At 47.1% G+C, this 25238-nt stretch overlaps 1 protein-coding gene across 1 annotated transcript; it reads right to left on the bottom strand.

The window, feature by feature from the left end:
• Window positions 1–292: 292 nt before the first annotated feature.
• Window positions 293–24529, bottom strand: LOC128723466 (breast cancer anti-estrogen resistance protein 3 homolog). The gene is made up of 13 exons (XM_053817211.1): window positions 24487–24529; window positions 20064–20192; window positions 19829–19969; window positions 18095–18227; window positions 6090–6153; window positions 5780–6025; window positions 3036–3138; window positions 2793–2967; window positions 1568–2667; window positions 1236–1504; window positions 982–1174; window positions 690–897; window positions 293–625 (listed from the first exon to the last, which is right to left on the bottom strand). Exons 1-13 carry the CDS (start codon window positions 24527–24529, stop codon window positions 493–495), a joined length of 2937 nt encoding a protein of 978 aa, XP_053673186.1. The 3' UTR covers window positions 293–492.
• Between the last annotated feature and the right edge of the window lie 709 nt (window positions 24530–25238).

Here is a 25238-nt window from a genome sequence, read left to right as displayed (position 1 = left end):
GCTATTGTGTGAATTTCAATACTGTGTTTTTTTTTTCGCTATCGCGATGGCGAGCGCATAAAAACCGCGATTTCTTCATGTTGCAGCAATAGGATAGCATCTTAAGTATGGTGAATGCAATGGAGTTTGCCTAGCTCAATTCCATCAGCAGAGGGTTACGTATTAAAAATCGAGGTTGAAACTCAATGCATTTAGCTTAAACGATATAGCGACTTCAAAAAGCACCCCTAATAGAAAAATGAGAGCTGAATCCTTTTTCAATTTAGACTGTGTTTTAAAAACCTATCTTTAATGTTGGTTCTTTAAGCTTTCCGTATAGCATTCACCATTTCCTGCGATGTATTTTTCTTAGCAATAAGAGCACGTTGTTCTATCTTGCAAGTTCGGTAACGAGTTGCAACTTAATGAAATCAAATTGTAATTGTTTTTAGAGAATCAATATCCTGACGTATCCTGCAGTGCTGCTCATCCAGAATTGCAACTCATTGCGTCTTATCCGGCCGAAGGATCGCCACAGAACTTTTCCGCCATCACGGTGAGCACGTGCTCGAATTTGGCGTGGCGCTCTTCCGCCGGAACTAGCGCACCTTTGCTACCCCACAGGAACTTCATCTGAAACTCGGTCCTACGGGCAAGAGAGACTTGATCATTACAGGAATCTCTGCGAAAAGACCAACGTTCTGGCTTACCTGAAAGCATCTTCCATCAGCGGATCCAACCTACTCGTATCCTGCAGTATTGTTTGAGCGTTCTTCTTGTAAAGCGGCAGGTTGTTGATGAAACTACGGGCCGCATCGAGATGAGCGAACAGCACGGAAAAGCCAAAATCCTGCGTAATCGTTTCCCAAGGCGTAACACATGCGGCGATCAGCGTTGGGCACGGGCTGGACGTGTTTGCTGGAAGGATATGCAACAAGAAAGCATTGAAGCACACCATTGGCGCACGATCACCGTCCCAAAACACGTGCACCATCAACATACCGAAAACGTCGTTGATCGTGCGATCCTTCACCAGCACGTACGGCAGTATGTGAGGGATGGTCGTGTTCGGTGCTTGCGGGTTCGAGCAATCATTCATGCTGTTCAGCGTTGGTCGTAACTTGGCTTCGAAGTTGAATGCACTATCGGTGAACTTTTGGCGCAGCGTGTGCCACGTCGATTCGAGCTTCTGGATCTGTGGAAACGAACGATCAGACCCTGCCAAAAACCCATCCGAAGCAGACAGCGAAACCTACCTGTGGCATCGAGAGACCCAACATGATGGCACTGAACCCGAACAAATTTCCCAAGGCAGTTTTCGTTTCGACCGCTATCTGTATCCACTTGTTGAGCGTTTCCGCTCGCTCGAGATCACTCTGACTCGTCAGGATGGTGACGGCAACCAACAGCTTCATGCACTCGGTGCGCTCGATCAGATCCAACCGGTACTGCTTACCGTGCTCTAGCGTGATCAGTTCCAGCCCGGTACAGCACAGCGGATTGTCCTTTCGGCTTTCGTCCCGCTCTGTGGCGATCATCAACGCATTCAGATCATGCCCTTTTCGCACGCGATCCTCAATGTACTTACCTAAGATAAGACCAATGTCCACCCTCGTCAGGTGGTTCGCAATGACCCGCGGTCCCGACTCGCACAGCATCATCCGGAAGGTGTTGAGGGTTCCACTGTCGAGCGGTTTGCACTCACAAAACGGCAACAGCAGCGTGTTGAAATTCTCCAGATCGAACCGAGACACCTGCTCATACGTGGGTATCTGCATCGCCAGTAGTGCCTCCTCGGCTGCGACAGGATCGATCTCCGTATGCGATCGCAACGTAACCGACGACAGCGAGGTGGGAATAAATCTTGGATTCCTCAAAACCACACCACCAACGCCACGAACGGGCATAGTCAGTTCCTCACCGGTGGCGGAACTCTGTGCGGAATCACCTGATCCATTACCCGAATCGGACCCACTCGGATGGTACGATCCTAGCCCACCACGGCCACCGTGTCCACCGGCACCCTGCACGGATTGTGTGTCGGAGTCCTTCATCGAGTCACGCCGCTGAAGCGTTCCACCTCGGATCGGCTTCGGTGGTGGACTCGGTGGTTGTTCACTTCCATCGCCTTCCGCGAATGTCGTCTTCTGTTCGATACACGGACTCAGCGAGTGTTCGCTTGGTTCCTTGTTGATGCTGGACGCTCGTGAGCTCAACTTTCCCTGGGACGATCGAAGACTGGCTGAACGGGGCAACGATTGTGAGCTGCTCTTCAACGATGCCAACCCAGCCGGATCGGTTGAGCTGGGTCGTGGAACAAGCGGAGGCTTTACCACACCATCCGCACTGGAGCTTTTCTCTTCACCAGGTCGCGCTCCGATGGCCGGATCGCTGTGTATCACTCCATCAGCGCTACTGCACTTCTCGGGAGTCTCCGCTAACCGTGAGGGTTTTGCCGGATGGCCGGATTTACCTTCCCCAGGGGCCATCGTACTTCCGTTACTACCACTAATGACACCATCGGCGCTGTTGTACCGTTGCTGGCCACCCTGGGCTCCATGTAAGGGCGTAAGGGATTGCGAACGTTGCTTCTTGCTCGGTAACCGTGGCGGAGTTTCTCGCTTCGTCCGTGGCGGTGAGGACATCGGACTACGGTACGAACCGGCTTGCTGCGTGTACGGATTATACCTATCGATTTCGCAACGAATCCAAGCGCGCGTCCCCATTGACCAACGGCACCGGGAACGTGGGGAAAAAACAAAAGAAAATTGCCATGTCACAAATGTCAAGTGAAGCAACGGCACCGTACCTACCTAAAGCCTGGTGATGAGGGCACCGGTGAGGGTGAGTTAAGAGGGCTAGGACCCCGAATGCCCGTGCCCGCACCGCCAACATTCGGAGGACACTTCCCGGCGTAGAACGACAACGGGTACGTGCGGTTGCACGGAAATTGAATTCGGGCCCCCGATGCGACCGATATGGACTTCCCTGCAAATGGTACACCGGTCAGTGGCGTTTGCCAAGCGAACGCAGATACACGCTGCCGTGGCGCTTACCCGAGCCTACGTAGAAGGTAATCAAATCAGGAACTGTATCGTACGCGTCGTCCTCGAACTGATACTGTACTCGCTCGTATACGGTTTCCGGTTGGAGCAGCAGCTGCGAGAAGAAGCAGATAGAAGCGTGCGTTAGCTGGGCTGGTGTGGGTTGATTTTGGTTTCGGTGATCAAGTGATAAAGTATGTCGCCCGGCTAAAGTCACCCCCGAAATCGGGATCCTGCCACGGATGCTGTTAATATCGTAGCAGGCGCGTGGGAGTGCGTGAAAAATGGTATCACCCTCTGTGCTACCGGCGTGCGTCAAGTAATCAACCATGCTAACGTCGTTAGGGCCGAGTCCTTGACGCAAGGAACCGCTCAACGAGAGAGGGAGACAGAGTTCATTAAATTTACGTTTATAACGCTGTTTACCATCGTCGAATTGGGGGTACATTTATTTTTTTTTGCTGAAAATGCTGAAGGATGTGCCTGTCATGTTGACAAAATGATCCTATTTTCTGTGGGTTTTTTTGGTTTAAAAACAGACAAACATATTCTTTTCTTTATTGCTGTTTCAGACAGCGTACATTCTTGCCCGATTTTCGCCGTATTTTGTTCGCTAATGCATTATTCGTTAGCTCTTAAAAAGTTAGGCAACTTTTTCGCCCACAGATCGATCTTTTCCTGACGCAGGATTCCATCGTATTCGAGTGTGATTTTTTTTCGTTTTCTCCTAGCTACCGCTTGTTCAAATCGATTTTGCTTTCCCACTCGACCGAAATTATGCCGCATGGCATCAGCACATTTCCATCTTCCCTAACGCGAAGGACGGTTTCGAAGAAGACGCCTTCGCTTCACACAGAAAAATGGGGTTGGTTGGTTCGTTTGCTCTCAAGTGATCGATCATAATGTTATTTTCATTTGCCTCACATTGCCATCCCGATTCCTACCGGCGGTGCTGAGAATCGCAACTGACGGTAGCTTTCAGGACCTCGTGAGGAAACTGCCGGCGACAGATCGTATCGGACATCGAGGGCACAACACCCGGGGGCGCTCCAAGCCGTCGGACTGACAATCGGTGTGGTAAATCAATCATCGTTGCTCGAAAGCAGTCAAATTTGATGTACTGATCCAATTGTGGGCTACATTTTGAGTTTCTCTCCCGTGGGCAGACTTGTGGGAAAACCACCCGCAGGCCGATCCATTGTGCCGTTTCGGGTCGGCCGGTTTTTAATTAAGCTCCAGCTCTGTCCGCTGATTGCATCTGCTGCACTTGTTGGTTATTGAACGAGCATTCTGATTGAGTGGGAAATGGGAAAATGGCTCTTCTGCCTCACATTTCGATCATTAGCAGAGATAAAATTGATTTGAAAAATGGAAGGCGTTCAAAAATTGGGTCATTCATACGACTCTAGTTGCAAGGGAGGCATTCGTGGAAAATTAAGCAACGATATCTAACGTCTTTCAGTAATCACGGACAAACGTTACCCCATGTGGAATCCTGTGCCATTGTTTTCACTCACAAAGCGTCATCATCTTCAGCTCAACACTTCATTAGGACCACTTGACACGGGCCCACGATCCATTTAACGTCTATTACCTTGAACCGCGACTCGAAACTTAATCGAATTGCCCCTCGCAGTCCTCAACGGCCTGGTTGTCCTGGCTCAAAAGTGGCTCTTGGAGGCGTAAACTGGGCAGTAATGGACCAACGAACATCAAGAGAGCTCCGGAAGGCAGCATGGCCAGCGAAAGTCATAACAAATCCAAACACGCTGAAGTGAACTTGCGCTCTCATCGCATTTAGTGCTCTTACGAGCTCGAGGGAACTCGTAATCAGACGACGGCTTCACTCGGCTCGTTTTCCGGCTCGAGGCACGCCACCGTCTGAAGATCGCAAACAATCGTGATAAAATGGGAAAACGTTTTTTTTTTGTTTGAAATATTGCTGTTCCAAAATGAACCGAGAAAACGCGCACGGCAGAAGAAAACGCGACGATATGAAGAACTAAAAAGAACACAAACCGTCTCGTGGCCTTGCGTGAGTAGTCACGGTGCTGGACCGGAAATGAAAATCTTTTGTCGTAAGAGTAAACTTTACATGAGCACTTACAGGAGAAAAAGTTAGAAAGTTTTGCACGTACTCTTCGCCACGTCCTTAGTGCCGCGACTAGTGTCTCAAGTGGTCGCTGGAGTGCGGAACTAAGAAAGGAGGAAAAAAAACCCGTCATGCTGAAGGCGTTCGTTACTGGCCGCAATGATGCTGCATCCGGTAGTGCCTTCGTTAAGATCGCATGGCGTGAAAAACTCCTTGTAAGCCCCTGGGAAAGCCATGCACACATACATCAAGCACACTTTGCTTGTTATGTGGCATTATGCAAGGAAAATTTCCATTGGTTGCGTTCTCATGAATAGAATAGCTGGTGCATTTGGAGGAACTTTTAGGATTTTTCGTCAAAAACTGCATAATAATTGGTTCCGCTTTCTATTATTCATAAACCGTTCATACTACTCGGAAACCTTACATAACAACTATTTTATCTTTTTGATCATTCACATCCATTCTTTCGTGCGTTGAGTTTAGCTGCTATCTATTTACGAATTAAGAGTGTATTATTGAGTCTTTATAGCCATACTTTTCATCACTTGCTCAAATAAAGACTGGTAACATACTGGGCGCCTCCATCGATGGAGGCGCCTGGTGGCTCACGATGTAGTCAACTATTAGTGCTTCCAATTCACTCGCCAAACAGCTCGCTTACCTTATTGATCACGAAATGCAGCGTCGGTCCCTTGGTTTTGCACGTGAGCACGTAATTTCCCGGCTGCGAGACACAATCCCGCACCAGGAAGTCACCCTCTTTCTGGACGATCTCCTCAGCCCGTTGCCTCGGGATCGGCCCATGGTACCAGGCGTGCGATCGGAGGTCCCGCGAATCCAACGACAGCTCCCACTCGAGCGCTTTCTTCAGTGCAACGGCTTCATTTCCGCCGTCCGGTGTCGTTTCCTGCAAAATTACACACGTTTATTTACACCCAACAGCTGAACGCCTCCAACCGACCGTCGCTTACCATATCTAACAGATCGCCACAGCTCTTACTCTGCTTGGTGTTGGCCGGCGACAGACATTCATAACTGCGGAGATACAGATGAACCGAGAACAAAGCAAAAAGAATTAAATTAATTAAACAACCTTCGTTTATTGTATGCCAATGTTTGCCAATGATAGCGCATCGTCCGTGTTGTGTGTTTGTTCCATCGCGAAGAGTTCCACAGGACGCACTGCCTGTTTTGTCAACTCTCTTGGGACTAATTAGCACAGGCTGGAAGGATCAGAAGCGCAACCGGAGAGGAAATCGTAATGAAATGTCGAAAGGAAATTGCCTTTCCACGAGGCTCGTCTGTGAAAGCCGCCGGGTGGTAAGGCTAAAAGTCAGGATGTGTTTTGTATTACACGACAAAATGGGTCAGAGATAATGGGACGAAAAGGGAAATGTAAGGTAAATTAATTTGCATTTCGAAATTGAATTTAGTAGACGAGTCTTCACAAAAGGCCAAAGCACAATAAAGGAGAGATTCATAAGAATTTAAGTAATAAGTCTTCACGTAATCAAAAATAACATCATAACAAAATGGAATATGCTTTGAAAACGTAGAATCGTGTAAAATCAACCATTAATACCGTCAGCAAATAGTCGTGCCTCAATTGGGTGAGTGGTTTTCATTTTTACGCAGCTTGTCTGTTTCCCAGCCCACCACTCACAAATCGCTTCCGATAAAAGCAATATCAATGCGCACATTCTGAGCATGACAGTCGCGTAACGATGGCTGTTTCGCGAACGATGGTATTTTCGAAAATTGCTATCCACAACTCACGGGTCGGTACGACATCGACGCGAGACGAGATCAATATTGACTTGCCACCACGAAGGGCGCTATTAGCTTTGGGAATGGTGAAATGAATCCTGCCCTTCACAGGGCAGCCGGAGACAGTCCAGCCAGTTCTACCGCAGACTCGCCTGTAGATTCGATTTATTTCGACCGATTCTCCCGATCCACGGCGCTGCCGATGTGAGAGGTAAATAGAATAAACGATCCGAACCGTTTTCGAAGGAACATTCAATTAAACATCCAGGCGGACGAGCTGAGTGGAGAAAAAGAGCATGCAGCAAAGTAGGAGTAAAAAATATCCACCAAACACTAGCGGTTCCAGCTTAGGAATGTGCCACTGGCGGAAAACGGAAACAAAGCCTGTGCAGACATGCAACACCACATGGACGTTACTTGTGGGGAAAAAGCCAAAGAATTCGCTATTTGACATTCAGCAGGGAAATAAAATAAAAGCCTCGTTGCCGGTTTGAGCTAAACGTCCATCCGATGCGTGTTGCTAGAGCATTTTTTTTTTATCCACCATAAGGTCCTTTTCGCTCGCCTACCGTCAACCCGGACTCATATCACCGATCCTACCGACCTTGCAAACAAAACACATGCGTGCACGACCCGCTGTGGGTGTAATTTTATTGTCGTTTGAGTTTTTCGCCACTTTGCGACAGGCGAGCGACCGCATTCCCTCTTTTGATCGGTACGGTCGTCCAGATGGCTTCTATTTTCGGCTCGCCAAGGGTAATGTTGAAAGTTACCGTTGGTATTTTTTGTTCTCGCTCATGCGAGGAAAATTGTTGCTCAGTGTCAAACGGTGAAGTTCAGTGACGCTTAACTGGTCTAATTTGAAACATTGTGCGAAACTAAGCAAGCAAGCCATGACACCGAACACGTACGTGCATCACCCACACTAGCAAACTAGCAGGACCTCTGTGGTATGGTGTTCCCATCGAGAACGGGATTTGATTTGTCGCCACTCGCAACGCATAATCCCAGTTGGCTGCGAGTTTCCCTTTGATCGTTACGGCCATTTCCATGGCTCAGTTGTGCTGGAGGTAGGGATTGCTTTCGTGCGGTGGGCCTTAATGAAACGGCGAATAGATGAATGACGGACACCCCCAGTGGGAATGTAATTTCATGCTTGTGCCTTTATGCCACGCTGTTTGCTCGCAGCCGGTCACCTTCTGGGCAAGGGCCGACGAAGTACAAATTGGGTTGCCGGTTATCTTGACATCCTTAAGCAGGACCTATTGCATATAAACGACCAGAAATAGAGGGGTGTTGCTCAAAGGGTTTTATTTGTAAACATTCTCAGGAAGCGCTACGGATGGTTGCATTTGAATGCAATAAAATGTATACTTTTTTATGCTTTTTTTGTCTAGCAAATATTCAACTGTTTCTTGCGTTATTTCAGCTTTAATAATATTACTGTCTTACACCGAACCAGTAGCTACAAAACATTGAGGCGAACCTTAACGCAAACTTGTAAATTTTAAATCATCTTCTCTTTTTTACGGTTTCAATTCCCTACTGAAATTGAAAGTTGTCTCCGAGAGGATAAAAAATGCATCCAATCGTTTTACGATGGAAGTCCCAGACAGACTTTCCCCTGCGGCCTGAAGCTTCCATTTCTGCATCCCCCGTTTCTTCGAGGCCCAAAGCAATGAAACGCAAGAGATAAGCACCATATACCATGGAACATGGAAACAAAAGCAAATAAATTCCACGAGACAACAATCCGGCTGGCGTGTTTTCCACCGCCCCAGCGTCACTCTACGTTGGGTTATTTGTTTAGCCAGTTTCAGTGTATTGTTCACGAATGAAAGCTTGCACGTTGAGCAAAACCGAAACACAATATCGTGGTGGTGGTATTGGGTCTTTTTTTTGTCAAACGAAGCTTTCCTTTATCTTTGTCTGGCAAGGTAATCATCACGAGAAGAGGAGCTTCCCACGATTCACAGCGGTTTACATCAAATGGTTGCTCAGCAGGAGCAGCCTTTTGATTGTGACTGTCACTTGTTGTCCTCGAAACAGGATAATGCCTTTGTTTACTGCATCATAGGGAAATGCTATCGTACGAGCCATCAACAAGCCTGACTGATCATTTTACAACCTCAAATACATGACTAATGTTTGACTATTTTGCGCAAAACTTTCCGTCCTTTTCACCGTGCCGTCGAAATGTCGTTGCGAATGCCAACGACAGCAGCCTGAAATTCCTTATTCCGCTACGCCAAGGAGTAATCCGATTATAGGCTGCTCAACACCCCTTAGAATTGCGACGCTGGTTTCGTTGATTACGATTAAAGGTTTAAAGCGATTCCAATGAAATTTATTAAATTAGCTTCCCAATCAGCTTATGGGACTCACTGGAATGAAGCAAAAAGGAATCAAACATGTCGGTGTAAGCATAACGTGCAGTTTATGTAACTCCTGCAAAGTATAGGATTATTCTATGCAGCTCTTTAGTTTAAGGACCGTATGAGCATTAGTTGCCGCTTGTGTAGTATCACATGAAACTGGTGACTACTTCGAGCAACCAGCTCGCTTTCCAATTCCTTTTCCAGCTCTTTAACAATCCAATCCAACTGTCCTTTAACGAACACAATCCAATTTCGTGTCGGTTCTGGGGCTATTTTATTTTCCCAACGACACCTCGTAAGCTCCACCGAGCTGCTCATGTCAACCACATGGCTTCCCGCATGCTCCAAAACCCACACGGATCCCGGTACGAGAAAAGCAAGAAAACGAAGGACACCTTCCAAATAGAGGAACATAAAAATAAACCCCACCAAAGGTTGCACTTTTGCACTCGCTGCACAGCACTTTCTCCACCGCAATTGCACTTTGCACCCTATGCGATAAAACCACAAAGCACCACCGGACTCGGTGCTGGTCATGTGGGGATTTCGGGGTTTCGGGAGATTGGTGACCCGTCGGAAGACTGCCAGTTTCACACGACCCTTTGGTGCGGATCCTGTGTGAACGGTTGACCACTTCCTTGCAGCACTTGCCGGGTTGGATAATTGTTGACGAAGCTGGACTAATCTGCCATGCAAACGTGCGCCAACCCTCGGTTGAACGATCAATCAACCTTCAGCACGACGCCCTTTCCCAAGCGCATTAGAATATCACTTTCGAGCTGGTTTTTATGCCTAAATTATGCACCCTTTCGCACGTGATACCGGCTTCCCCGGTGCGATAAATTCCTGATTGAAAAGCATGTGTCTTTGGTGTGACACTCCCAACCAGGGCGGGCTTTGAGATTGTCTTTCCCGTCAGCTTCTTCTTCTTTTTCCGTGGCACGTGTTCGCACGAACGTTGCACCAGCCGCCGTTGAATAATTCATGCCCGCTAGCCATCGCTCCCTCGCGCGCTCATTACGCGCCGAGCGCAAATAATCTCGACCTCGGGTTTCCTTCGCGAATCCTTCTGCCGGCGGGAAAAACCAACCCTCACCGGAAGTCACCATCTGTCTGATGAGATGCGCCCGGCTGCATCAGACGGCATAAATTATGCGATACGGAAATCAGGAAATCGCGACGGCAACGGTTCTGTCTCGCATGGGTCCCCTGAAGCAGGAAAGCCAAACGCGTCCCGGCACCGGCAAGACGTATACAGCGTATATTGCGCGTATCGTCCGCGGGAACTTTGAGTGTGATTGGTTCGTGTTCGCCTTTTCAATTTCGATGTCACGAACCATTACGGGGGGCCCCTTTTTGGGTGCGGGTTATGTGCGAAACCCGCGGTAGGACCGATCTCGTCCCGGGTCGGTCGGGGAAAATGTGTTGAGTTTTATTGATTTTTTTTGTTGCGCCGTTTGTACGCCCTTTTCCTCGGTCCAGATGGTGCCGGTGTGGTGATCGCGAGCATCGTTTACGATGTAGATAAGAGCATTATGAAATATTAAATCACGATGGTGCCAAGCCGCTCGAGAGTGTCCTTTTTTCCGAGAATGCTCATCTTGCACCCCGTCTCGAAGGATAACGCGGTGTTGGGGAAGGGATTTTTATTAGATTTTAGATTAAACTCAAACGGCGATGTTCGATCGATCTGAATAATGTTTACAGGAATCTTTTCAACCTTCAAAATGGCATGTTCGGGTTTGTCGTTCATAGCAAAATTTACAGTAAATTTTGAACTTTTTTATACGCTTTTCATCCTTTTTCCCGTAAAAGCCAACCATTATTTTCGGTGAATTTTAACGAGAAATTAGTGCGAGATGCCGCTGTCCATAAGAAAGCGAACACGCGAAACGTGGTTTCATTTCCATCGCAAGCAGTACGACGGAGAAGCGACGACGTATCGTTTAATTCTGTCACGACCATCCATCATGCCGGTGGTTGATTTATGGTACCGGAAACGTCCGCTAGCGCCATGGCACTTTCAGTCCCGTAGACGCTTTTCAGACAGCACACGGCAAACGTACCACCCCATCGGTGTACGGTGTCGTGGTTCCTGCGATAAATAAAAAACGCTCTCAAATCCCGGGTGATAAGAAGTGATGGAAGTTTCACTTCCAATTGGATTTGATCCGTCATTCACCGCCAGAAGCCTATCAGCTAGTGATGCATATTTAATCGGTCATTTTATTGTCTCCCGTGTTTCGGAAGCGCTAGGCTTTGATTGTAAAGCAAACGATTGTCAACGTGCACGTGGGATAAATAATTTACGACGGTTTTCGTTCTTGTCTTTCGTTATGTTTGTTAAAACATTGCATTATGTATTTGGAAGTGTAGAACACGCTTCAAAAGCATCACATGAATAGAAACCAACTTGTTTGTTAAAAAAAACTAAAATTCTCCCCTTAAAAGAGGAGTAACTTTTCGCTTCACACTCTGCTCGGTTCGATGCTCCACTTCATCATCGGCAGCTGCTCGGCGAGCTGAAAAGTCCTTTCAAATCCTTCCGGAGTTTTCTCCAAATTTTCACGCCCACGAACCCGGCAACGTGCGACGTGTCCGGGGTGAAAGAGTTTTCTCACCTGCACGGGTGAAGGAGTTTTTTTTTCATTTTTCCTTATTCTATTTTTGTGCATCTCCCATTCCATTGCTCCCTTTTAAAACCACGCCTGCAGAAAACGTTCGTCGACCACGATGACGAATGAAAAGCGGTCCCGTGGGTGGAAGCAAGCAACCCGTGGCCCCGTTTTCCCGAAAACCTACGAAAACCACTCACCACTCGAGCCAGGATGGCTGGGGCACGTCCTCAAGTGGCTACAATGAATTTTCATTAATTATTTATCGGTTACGGGCACCGTCGGTTTTTGAGCAGGGAGACAAAGTGATGAGAACTGAAAAGGGTACCTGGCACTGAAGGGCTGGCCATTGCACCGAGTGGTAGGATTAGAAAAATTTACATACATCTCGCTAACTTGAGCGTGGAAAATCTGCTTAAAATAAACTCGGGCTGTGGCTGTGTGCAAGCAACAACATCGCCGGCAGATTTATGGAATCTTATGAATATTCAAGCTTCAACCTAACCGAAGGGATGTTCGATTTAAAGTTAATTGCCGCAGGCGGCAAGGACACACAAACAAGCTAAATTTACTGCTCTTCATAAGTTAAAATGATGTTAAAAGGATAAAGGCTTGAACTATGGCGGGTTATAGGAGTATTTAACACAGTATTAATGTTTCAAAAAAAGCCATTTATCCATACGCGCGCTAATTCATTCACAAATCCCACGACGGATCAGCGTCTCGCGTTACGCTTTATTATCATGCCCGTCATTTACCAGCTTTTGTTAGACAAATATCTTCCACCCGTGCATGAGGGAATTGGGCCCACTCGCACTCGCGGCGCAAACCGACAGTGTAATTAGCTTTAGAGCCACATGCTCACAAACCTACATCCCTTCATGCTTGCGAGCGGTGGGACTCCAGCGTCTCACGAGGGAACTGCCATAAAAGGCGTCATAAAAATTAAGCAACTAAGCCGCTCATTTTCTCCACTCATCCGCCGCGTGGAAACTTTATCTCTCTTTCTCCTTCGTATCCTTTTCATTTCCCTCGAGGAAATTAATCGAAGCTTCTTTCTTCGCAAGCAACCACCCCGGGGGTCTTTCAATGGAAACGATCAGCATCTTTAGAGCAGAGAGGAAGAAAAAATCGTATCACCACAAACAAACCCCCACCGGGTGCCATTGAAATGCACTACTTTGTTGCAGGTTGCCGTTTTTTTTTGCAACGAACAGAAAGAAAAAAATTCCTTGATAAAAAATTGGACGCCAGTCTCGTTCCGTCGACGAGCCTTCACTTTAGCTGGACTCGGATGGTAGGCAAACGGTCGGGAACAGGGCCGCAATCGCGGGGACATAATACCCGCCGCATAATGATTTGCTTTACCGTGAAAGGGCAGCAAACACAAGCAAAAAAAACACACACACACACCGACTGCGGAATAAAACTGAGTCGCAACGCGCCCGCTAGCGACCGGTAGACCGGATGATGTGTGCGGATGGGATTGGGAAAGTTTCAGACGCTGTTTTCAATTTTCTTACGTTTTCCCGGGTAAGATAAAAAAACGCTCCCTCGAGGCTATCCTGCTGTGGATGCCCTGGGTGGAAAATTAAATGCCAGCAGGCATTCGTATCCTGCCCACTGAAGGGTGACTGCATCCGGCTGCCAGGAGCTGGCAAGGATGTGAGGGTGCACATGCAAAAAAAAAAACGTTGCCCGTTCACAAAATCCGAGCAAGGCATCTCGTCTTCGTGAAGGGTTTTATCCCCCGTAGGCGTGCATTCATTCGCGTTCGATATTAAATCCCCGCTGAGCTCGAGTTCTCCCTTTTACTGGCTATCCTGTACGGGCTAAATTTCCCGCCAACATATGCTCTTAAAGAGGCGAAACCAGAGCCGAGCTACTGCGATGCCGTCCTATCTCCAATGGCAACGCATTTGGGAACGTATTAATTAACGTGTAATGCAGCTGACCATCCACCGGATCGATCCTGGCTGGTTGCCTTCGGTTGGCCGATAGTAACGCAATTATGATGCACAACATTCCAGCCTCGCCTCGATCGATTGGGTCGCCATTCACCACCAATCGTAATGAATCATGCTTGTTGGTGGCCCCTTCCGGCCAACAAGTCACGTCCTTGTGGCTAGGGGTTTTCCCTGCCGTGGTCGATTGCAACCGATGAGTGTGTAATGCGATTGTCGAGTTGCCAGCTCGTCCGTAGCCGGGATGTCTCAGCTCGGGTGGGTTGCATCCATCGTACAGTAATGGATTCAATTAGCACCTTTGTTTACATCATTTTGCTTTCTCTTTTTTTCCTCCCATAATTTAATCTTCCATTTTGCATACATTCCGGTCACATTACCGACTGAAGACTGCGGTTGACTTGCGATGGAATTATCGCAATCGTGGGAAACGACCGTAATGGTTCAATTGTTGCCGTGCCGCTTCGTTATGCTTACCGCATGTGAATGGAATGCTTAGGAAACGATAATTCCTTTAAAGAATACCGTATGTGCGGAGCACCAATAGGAGCTGTTTCTATGTTCATTTATTTTAAATTATGTTTGTATGAAATTCTGGAATGATTTGAAGTAGGCCTTGAGCTAAATAACTTTGTAAGTTAATAGTTTTATATCTTAGAATGAACGTAACTCGTTAAGGATACCATTTCCAATGCAATATACCGAATATTTTGGATCACATTACCTTAGATAATGGCTTACAGGTTTAATAAACGCCTACGATACGCCATACTCATTAACAGCTTCTAGAACCGAAGCTACCTCCGGGCAGTAATTAACCTTTCCATCATATCAAATCGATGGTAAAATCTCCCTACAGTCTAAACGAACCGCTCGTTAACGTTCAACAGCCGGCAAGCACATTTGGGCACAAAAGTAAGAGAAAACCCTCCCCCGTAGGACAATGGAACAGCGCCGTACTCAGGAAAAGGACACGATTCCATTACTTGCTGGTGCAATTTTCGATCGTGCTGTTTATCGGGCGCGCAGTACGCTGAGCTCGAATAAAAATAAACAAACCCACGGAAATAATAAAAGCCAAGTCTTGGTGCCACCTGCTTCTATTCGGGTGCCGTTCCGATTTTCCAGCCCCCGATTGCTCGGGCGCCATCCTTGAGTGAAGTTCAGGGAAAACCTCGCTCAGAGCATCACGTTCTAGGCCAGTGTCTTTCGTGTTTTTTTTTGTTGCGTGTCATTTTTCCTTCTTCCATTTCTCTCGCTCTCTCGCTTTATGTCACTCGCTCGAATAGTCAGTTGACGAAAATGAGTGCCCTCAAGCGATTTTCATTGAAGGTTTTGGAGAGTGTGTGCTGATTGTGTTTTTTTTTGTTTGCTCAACATTTGCCCAGCCCCTTACGCGCTCTCTTCTACTCTCTTTCGAATTATCTATGCATTTTCCGCAATTCCAGTAGTTCCCGGAGGTGTTTTTTTTTCCACACCACACACAAACGTTGCCCTCTCTCGTCGTCGATGATTTTCCAGCCATTCGTTCTTTTATCCTGGCCCATTGATAAATTGATAGGACAGGGCAAATAGTTCATCAAACATTAAGCGTTTAGCAATTAGGCACTTGGAGGTTTCATAAGAGCCCGTAAGCTGGCTTATCAGCCATCCTCGTTGTTAAAGGATCCTACCTTTGCCTTCGTGCAGGATACACACACACCCACACCCATACACATGCCCACACACCCATGCATTCTCTCTTGCTCGCAAACGCTCACACACTCACATGGAGGCTCGATTCACCAGGCACTCAGCGGCCTCCGCCGAGCATGTTTGTTGTCTCCGGGAAAGGGTGTATCCTTTTCAGCTCGAGCACTTGCACTGGCCGTCGTTGCCACCGTCGCCTCCGGTTCCTATCAACGCTGGGGTGGCGTTGTGAATCCTTTTCTTCCTGCGCGGATGACGAATGTGAAATAATTTCGAGAAAAGAAGAGCCTTTTTTCTTGCTTTCGTTGCGTTGTGAACGGTGACCAACTTAAGGCGTGGTGCGCACGAATTCAACGAAAATGATTGAAATGATTCACTTCAACGCACGGTGGACTCAAACGTTGGGCCAACAGACACAATAGACGCACATAAACACACCCTTCTCGGTAGGGCGGGCACTACGAAGAAAGATGTGGCATTCGCATAGAAAGCACGCTTCTTGTCATGCTTTTTCTTCACATCGATGAAGTATCACCTTCTCACTGCCAAAATCTTCTTCAGCTAGCCCTCTAGCTCCAATTCACTGGCAGACTTTTCCGGCAAAAATGCACTATCCACTGTAGTCGCTGGCATCACATGATCGAAGAAAGAAAACGCGAACCTCTCCCACCTAGGTTCGTGATGGTGAAACGAACTACACACACACACACGCGCAGATAGGGTGAAAGCTGATGGAGGGAAAATAAAGATTCCTGCCCAACCGCAGCCCAACGGTGAACGGTGGAACCTAAGCGAAAAGGAGCGAACAAATAAAACGCAAAGGCCCGGCGCGATTCGATCATCCGAACGCAGGAAGATTCGACACTCGACTAAAGTCTGCAGCAACTTTTCAGCACACCACTCGAAACGGGGCGAGAGCGTGGAAAACTCCAACGAGTGTCCCGCGAGAGAGAATGAGAGAGTGCGAAAGAGTCCGTGTGTGTGTGTGCATGAAAAACCTCAAAAGGACCTGTGCCGTACGAGCCTCCCTGGTCCAGCCACGACAGAACACAATGGCCCGTGTGGTACTCACGGTTGTCAAGGGTGATGCCGTGGTGGGGTGGGACGATGAGTACCCGAGCGTGATTGCAGCGTTGCGTGGCGATTGATAAGAGTCCTTGCGGGTTAGGCCACCGCGGCTGCGAGCATGTGATACCGACGGGCTCAGCAGGCAACGAGGCCGTAGTACTACGATGAGCTTCTGAGTGTGCGTCTTGTTCTTTTTTTTTTTTAATTTTCCCTGGGCCGGCTCCAGTTTCGAGGACCATGAGGATGTGCAGACAGGAAGAACACATACACACGCGTCGCTAGGGCAAGCGCGTGGAGTGTGGTTTCATTCATCTCTCAAAAAACGCCAACCCGTGCACGGGGGTTGTCCTCATGAGGCAAGCAATCCCGGAGAGTGCAGCATTTTGTGTGACGATGGGAAACGAATAAAAAAGAAAACGAACCCGTTGCACACAGCACACCAAAGCGTGCTGCGTGGTAAGGATGTGAAGGATCTCGTCTACACTCGTCTTCCGGCACGACAAACGCACCGGCGGGGATCCAAACAAAGCGAAAATAATTTCCTCCTGTGTTAGGGCGCGGCGCACCGAGAGTTCCGGGGACGAGAGGGAGATTGAATCATGATTTATGCGCTCCCTTCTTGTTTGCCGGCATCATCGCGTGCGAACGCGTTGCAAGGGGCCCGAGAGTGCCGGGAAGGACTTTATTCAATACCGGCGAGCGCAGGGCAGGGCGCATAAAGCAGGAAACTCGGCGGTGCGTATGTAGTGCTTGCGTTTGTGATTACAATTGTTAATTACGGACGTTAAAAAGGGCCACGAAACGGTAGGGACGTTTCAAGGGTGGTGATAAAAAAAACAACGACAACAAAAACTAATCACTATTGTGATGGTTTTTTCTTGTCTCATCACAATCAAAAAATTATGTATTACAGTAAATAGCTTCATGATTGAGACGCATAAAAACGCAGAATAGTTTTTAAAAAGCATGCAACAGAAATGAAAAATAACATTTAAAACCATTTTTTTAAGGATATGTGGTATGTTATTAACGTCCGGTACATACGGAACTAAAGCCACGTTTGAATTCTTCTCTGAAAAGACAAAGGAGGCGCATGCGCCCACGTGATCCGCTCCCTTCAGAAACGTCTTACAAGTGCATGGGAAAGGTCTTTAGCAGGGATGGGCAATTAGATTGTTTTTATTTACCCCAAACTATCGAAGAAGCTTAATAAATTCAATAGTACTTAATGCTTTTGCATCGTAATGCTAAACATCGTCAAACAATAGCTCAATTGCGAACTATATCCTTAATATCATTTGATTGCTGAATGCAATTCCCATGCTATAATTATCATTTTATAGCATGCTAGTTTACAATAAATATCCACATTCTAGCGGATTTTCTCCAAAACAGGACCTTTGCGTCCTTTGTTGCCATTTTCATTCATTGTTTTTTTTTTCAATTACATTTTGTGGATTTTCGGAGCTTAATGCTTTTAGTTTTAGCTACTTACATGCTATCATTTTCCGACGCCACGCAACCCGTCTTGACTGCTCGTGAGCCATCGACAGCCACACTGTGTCGCATCTGTGCTCTGTTTCGAAATTCCTCTGCGCCATTCCGTTGATTGGTCTTTGTGTGGGACTCTGTAAAAGAAAATTCAATGTATCAAGTGGTATGAAGTAACAGATAAAAACAACAGCTCCTTCTTGTCTACTGAACCGTTCCCGTTTGCTATAAATGCAGAACGCGAAAAGTGCATCGACAGCAAAGAACAAAAACCAAAACTATACGCCCGTCACGCTCGACTCGATTAGACTCAGCAGGCACTGCCACTGAAGGTAACGTACGCGACACTGGAACGCAGCAGAACGCCTTCAAAACACACTTGCGCTGACGGTGCAAACTTTTGCGCATTACACACGCAGAGTCAGCCGAACTAGTTTTGTAGAACAAACGCAATTGAGAGGCCTACAGCAATGATACCTTGCCAAACTGAGAAATAAGACTGAGGTGTCTTAGATGTAAAGCCTCACGTTGACTTGACGCACGACAAACAATTGGTACAGCTGTGGAAAAATTCTCACTTGATAATTTACTCGATACCGACAAATGGTCATAGGAACAACAGAAGATGGCAGGTAAACAGCAGAACTGTACTCAGTAAGAACTGGTCGTACATGACCGCATAGTTTCTTTAGGCAAAACAGAATCATTTGTATGTTTTTTTTTCATTTCATTAATACACAGTGGTATTAAACTCAACGTTGCTCTTGTGACTTAAATTTTGTTTTCTGTTAATAAAAGCACATATAGCATAATGCGGAAATGAACAAGAAATAAATCGTTTGAAAATGTGGCCCTCCAACAAACTTATGCAAATCAACAAAGCTGGTACGGTAATTCCCATGCAAATACCAGCAAACAGTGCACTCGAAGTGCACCAGAAAGACACACGACCGGGCGACAGCATCCGCGTGATTTGCTGGACCTACGATGGACCACTTTTGCGTGCCGTTGCGCTCGTTATCGCGACTCGCGTTATTTATGCGTCTTGTTCCCACCAGGTAGAAGGCATCCGTCATGGTGATAAATTATCACCCGGCTCAGCTCTTATCGCGTTCCTCTCGGGGTGGTGTTCTTCACGTTCCGCTCAGCTAGACGTGTGGGTTAATTACCTCACCGAGTGCAAGAACCCCTGAGCTGGAAGAGCCCGTTTAAATCTTCCAAAAACCACATGCTGCCCGTTTCAGCTCGCTAAGCAGCCGTGCACAAATCAGCTGCAAACAGCGCAACTTATTGCTGGGTCGAGATTACCAATAAGATTGTCGGAAAACCGTTTTCCCAAACCGCAAGTCGTGAACGAGAGAAAAAAAACTGAAAACGCTGTTACGCTTGTACTTGTAATCTGTTTCCCCAAATCTGTCCCCGGCTCCAATTTCGAACAAAATTTTAGACCCACTTGCCCGATAACCTGCATCACAAGACACTGTGTACGCCGCACACGTAGCATCGTTAAATTATCTCGCTTTATCGCACGGTGGAACAGGTTTCATTTCGCGAGCCGAAAATACACTTATCGAGATGCTAGCCGTAGTGACGTGCGCGTTCAAGATGACCGCAACTCGGTCCCTTTCGGCGCTGATTCATTCGGGGGTTAAGCCATCGGTCGGTGTTTTATTTGGCCCCAGGTTAGAGCTCCATTATTGCTATAAAGCCCCGGCAATAAGTGAACGGAATAACCCACCTTGGACGAGCTGCTCCCGCAGGGCAACGAGACTGCTGACGATCCGAGCCCGGTGTGCGTTGTTCCGGATGCCAAGCCGCTTGATGTCCGCCTCGCTCAGGAACAGCATCTCCTCGACGCCAGCGAACGTTCGAAACACATCTAAAAAATAATTCCACGGGAAAAATGACCCAACCCAATCGATCAGTTACCCGCAGGTCTGTGAAATGCCTGTAAAACCCACGACAACACTCACCGGTGTACTCAGCCAAATCCAACCGTTGCAGCCATTCGGCCGTTTCCATGTGCGGCAATGAGGTGATGACCAAGGCGGCATGCTTCTTCCGGCGACTGGCTGTGCCGAATTTGTAGCTCCAGGAAATGCCTTCGAAAGCGGAGAGCACACTTTGAGAACGGAACAGTGGCATGTTCGTCACCCACGTGGCGGCACGTGCCGCTTGGTTGATTTTTTGGGAAGCGGTTGGGAAGCGCGAAAATGTAATAGAAAAACCTGGCAGCCACCGTTACCCGCACACACAATGGTGCGTTTGTGAGCACCACAGATAGCGTATTGTTCGAAACGGTTTTGGTTCTGTTTTAGATTTTAACCACACGGTAAAGGCAACCACACGAACCGTGTTATCTGTTACGTGAAAGCGAACCAGTAGAGCTCATCTCTTCATGAGAGTAAGCTCATACATCGTGCGAAAACACTTGATCAACCAAATATTGTATTGAATTGTATTAGAACCACCTTATGGAAGCTTGCTCACGTTGCTCGTGCGGCACACAACCATGATCGAACTATGTTGAAGATCACCACTAAAGCACATGTTCCGTTGCGCATATTCGCGATCATTTCTGATCGTTATCCCATGCTATAATTTCACCCTTGTCGCACGAAAGTCCCATTAAAACACCACGATTAAACCACCATGCAAAGCGTCTCCAATTCCACCGTAACACGCGCGTGTTCCCGACGCACCGACTGTCGACTGAGGACTGCCGGAGCAAGGTGTCTCTGGTGTACGGTTCGCGGTCGGTTGAACGGTTGAAAAACGCTTCAAGATGTAAGAAGAAACTCAACCGCACGCTCAGCTGACTGGAGACGGCTCAGCATGGCGCGCGCGCCAACCGGTTCCGGGGAACGGTCTGCCTGAGCATGGTTTAACATATTTTGCCTTACGTCTGCAAAAAAAAAAGACAACAAATCGGCTACGGTGGTCGCGCGATTTTTATTGCGACGCTTACGCATGTCGGCCACCCATCCCCAACGGCTGGCGTGTCCTGGAAAAGCTATAGCTGGGTAGACCTGGGCTCGAGCGACGTTATCAATCAATCGATAGCCAAGCTTAATAGCAGCAAAGTGGGAGCGATATGTAGAGCACGTTCCCCTAGCCTAGCTTCACAGCGTGCTGAGGTAGGCATTTTTGCGTATCATTATGATTTTATCATACATTTGCGCCGTTTTTTAACTGCCACGCCACTTAGAACGTCATAATACTGGACAACAATCAAACTTTTACTCTACTGATACACCCCTATTAGCGGTTAGCGGTTTTATTGTAAAACAAATTCCCAAATATGAGTGTAATTGGGGAGTTTGCTAAAGTTAAGGTATTTTTTGTACAGCGGCTAAAACCACAATGACTAGCCCGAACTTGCCCGAAGAATGTCACGATAATGCTTTTATGTGCTCATTAACCTTTAAGCTCAGGTTTGCTTGCTTTTAAGTCGCACCGTTTCCTTTCAAAAAAAAAACAAACCCTTCACACGCGTCTCCCCCACCAAACGGGCGCGGTCTGGCCAATTCCACCGGCAACGGATGCATAAACATCGCAAATGATTATCTCGCTGTCAGGAGCAACAACAAAAAAAATCTGCTCAAGATAAGTATTTGGCGTTCATTAATGGTTCTGCATTGGACCGATGAGATTCTGTCGGATGGTGTGCTAACAAAAAAAAAACATTTTAAATTATGATTGCCTTCACGATCGTCGACGATTGCATCCGAGCGGTGGTGTGAAAAAAGCAGAACCGAATCGAGTTGCCTTTCCCAGCTAGCGGCAAGGAGCTTTCGGAGGTGCTGAAAAGCTTCCACCTTCCCAGCGCACAACACCACAATCGAAGGGAAATGCACCATCTACGAGGGGCTGTAAAGTGCTGTTTTTTTTCTCGTTTTGTTCCGCTTCCCATCGATATGTGCAGATCGCTCCAAAACCGGCTTTCGGATGCACATAAACACCGAGTGGGCGAAACGATGAATGAATGAAATGAATGACTCCAACCAACGGGTATGAGTGTGGACGAGTAAGCAGCGTAAGCGCAAAAAAAATCACCTCAGCCTGTCCAAATGCATTAAAACTGCACTCCATGGGGAACTGCGAACGATCTATTGTTGTAATGGATGACCAAAAAAGGAATGCCCATGGAATATGATATTTTTTTAAGTGACCGCAATTTATAGTCCTTATAGTTATGTATGTTTAATTAATTAAACAATAGTTAAATTTTCCATGCAATTGCGCGCCATATGCATACCCAAAGGCTCATTGATATTTCCTACAGAACTCGTAGGCTGATAACAAGCCCAGAAGCAGTTGCTCAATTACTAAAAGACCTTCCTTCTATTCGTCATCATCACCTGGCACCCCTACGTAACCGTGTGATGCAGCAATCAATGAAAGAAAGCCGATCGATCGGCCTTGATTCGATTGCGATAAGGGTTCGGTGGCGATGGCATGCGAAGATAACCGTCGCTCCAGTGTTGTGACACGGCTGATAACGGAAGTAAAAGTCTACAGATTAGTTGTTGAGGCGTTAACGATATTGACAATAAAACCTCCTTCTGAATGGAAGTTTGCGGCTTTGGATATTCTTACGCTTCGAGCAATGCTACTCGTTTTTTTTTTCATTTCATTCTGTTCCATATCTATCACGGTCTCTCCGTGCAACTCCAGCATACCACCATGTGTGTCGTTCGTTAAATTGCCTTGTTTGCTAACGGAAAAAAAGAAAAACTTTAAACGAGCTTCAAACAAGCTCTTATTTATTTTATTCTTAATCGTAAAAAAGCTATAGCACCGCGCAAACGAGCGCAGTTATGCAGCTGCAGGTCAGAGAGAAAAGAAAAACGAATCAATAGCACACTCCACCGTGCTTTATTAATTCACGGACGCAATGCAATTCGTTCTTATGGCATGGCTGGTGCATCGAGTGCATTTAAAAGTGAGTGCCACTCGGCGCACAAGATCCTGCGGTTGCGTTTTCCCGAGCCGCGATAGTGCGGCCGCTTTCGCTTTCGATAATAAAACGCAACCTCCATGCACCAACGGTGGCACCCTTCCGCCCGCGCGAACATCGATTAATTTAAATTATTCAATTCCATTTTTTTTCATCCTTCGTTCTGCACTCTGAAATGGGCTGCCCTAGCCCGGGTTGGCAGCTTATGCTGACGATGTACCACGTTCCCGGTTGCGTATGATACATTAATTCCTCACGCTGCAGCGACGTGTACGGTGTTTTTCTTTTTCCTTTTTTTTGCATACAGCTTGCTCTGCCTCCGATACATACATTATTGTTGCAGAACGTGAACCACCTGAGTGGTGGGGTCGCGAGCCATTGGAATGCCGTCCATGTTTACCGACACACGGCACACATGTACGGTGGCTTTTCGGAGGGTAATTTTTTAATTAAGACAGGAATCTAATTAAAATGCATATCGATCGGATTCTGTGCCACGATCGATGGCGGTGCGTTTTATCCGACAAGATTTTAATGCAAATTGGCTTCGCATTCAACATCTCCAGATGAACTGTTATTACGTTAATTATTTCATTGCATTTACACCACATTTTTAGCAACAAAACGTTTTGCTATCGAGCTGCATGTAAACAAAAACAGTAATGCAAAAAGCTGCTAACTACGTTGACAGCTTAATCATCATGTATGTCGTGGCCAACTAAGATTTGAGTGAAATATTCAAGCAATAGAAATTATCCTTCTAACCGAGTCAGCCCGGGATAAGGCTCTTTGCGGCTGTTGGGAGAAAATGCCTTTCAGTTCACTAATAATTATTCAAACCTAAATACGGTCAGGCCGTTCTTAAATAAATAACTAACTAACTAGAAACTATACTTCTAGAGTCTATCAAGCACACCAAAGGATAGCTAGTCTGCTGGCCACAAACTTTTAACTAATCATTTCTAGCGTCTTGTTGTTTGGTGTAAGCTTTATTATTTTTGTTTTACTTTCATCGATAACGTGTTCCCCAGATGGAATGTGTTCTGCCCTCCTGCATGTGCGCACCTGTTCAAATGAAACCGATTATGAGCGTGGTGTAAGGCAATCGGTTCACGTAATTAAGATAAATGGAACCGATATGCTTGGTTCCCGTGTGATACGGAACGCCAGTAAAATCGGTATAAAATCACCCAGCGCTAACGGGCACACATTGAACGCCACCGACCAAGGCACCGACGAAAGTTAGCGTGCATTTTGCATACGATGCACGCCAAAGCTACCCACGCAAATGTAGCCTTTCGCTCCGGACTGGTGTGGCAAGTTTACCGAGAGATAATTTCACTAAGTAGACGGAAAACTAATTAACGCCTTTCGTTGCTGCCATGCGCAAAGGCCAGTGCATTCTCCCCCGTGGACTCACCCAATCGCGGACTTACTCTGGGAGCGCCGTTTATCGAGTTTGCTCGTGCTTTTCCCCATTCTGCCAGGCTTCTGCCAGTGACCTTGTTACGGTGCTCCTAATCGAATCCAAACCATCAGATGATCCTGCCACAGAAGACGGCCTTTCTCCAGGGAAAACCAACAACCGCTAGTTAGAAGAAATGATGAAGAAAAATTATCCCTCCATGAAAAAAAAAATAAATAAATAAAACCCCCCAACACTGCTGCACGTTCACGCAGTAACACTCTCGCAGTAAAGCTCGGCTGACTAATAGCCCACTCCCGGGTGCGAATGGGCTTCAATCTGTTTCATCTTAACGCACGCGATAAGTAGATTATCCGCTTACGCTCTGCCTGGGGGAAAACGAACTCAAACATACACCAAACCGGACGACGTGACATCTTCCCGAGCCGGTACGATCGAGCTCCCGTTGATGACACTGACTTGGCCAAAACTGAGCCGCAACATCCCTAACCGGTACCGGTTTCCAGTTCCTTCTTCGCTAATCTACCTCGAGGCCCACCTCATTACCGGCCGGCGTGGAGATTGAGGCAGGGATTTGGTTCATCAAATGTGCAACGTTGCCCAGCTGCGTTTGTGAATATTTAATGAGCCCGCAATGATGTCACGAACGCGAACGAGGTGCTTGTCCAGCCGCGGATGAAACCGACCGAAAATTGCTAATTCCCAGCTTCTCCGTTGGGTGTTTGCAGCGTGCGTGCCACCTTCGGGAGAATGTCTTCAGTT

The sequence above is a fragment of the Anopheles nili genome, chromosome 3 (genome assembly GCF_943737925.1).
Source record: "Anopheles nili chromosome 3, idAnoNiliSN_F5_01, whole genome shotgun sequence".
Lineage (NCBI taxonomy): Eukaryota > Metazoa > Arthropoda > Insecta > Diptera > Culicidae > Anopheles > Anopheles nili.
This window is presented reverse-complemented; position numbering and strand designations above follow the sequence as displayed.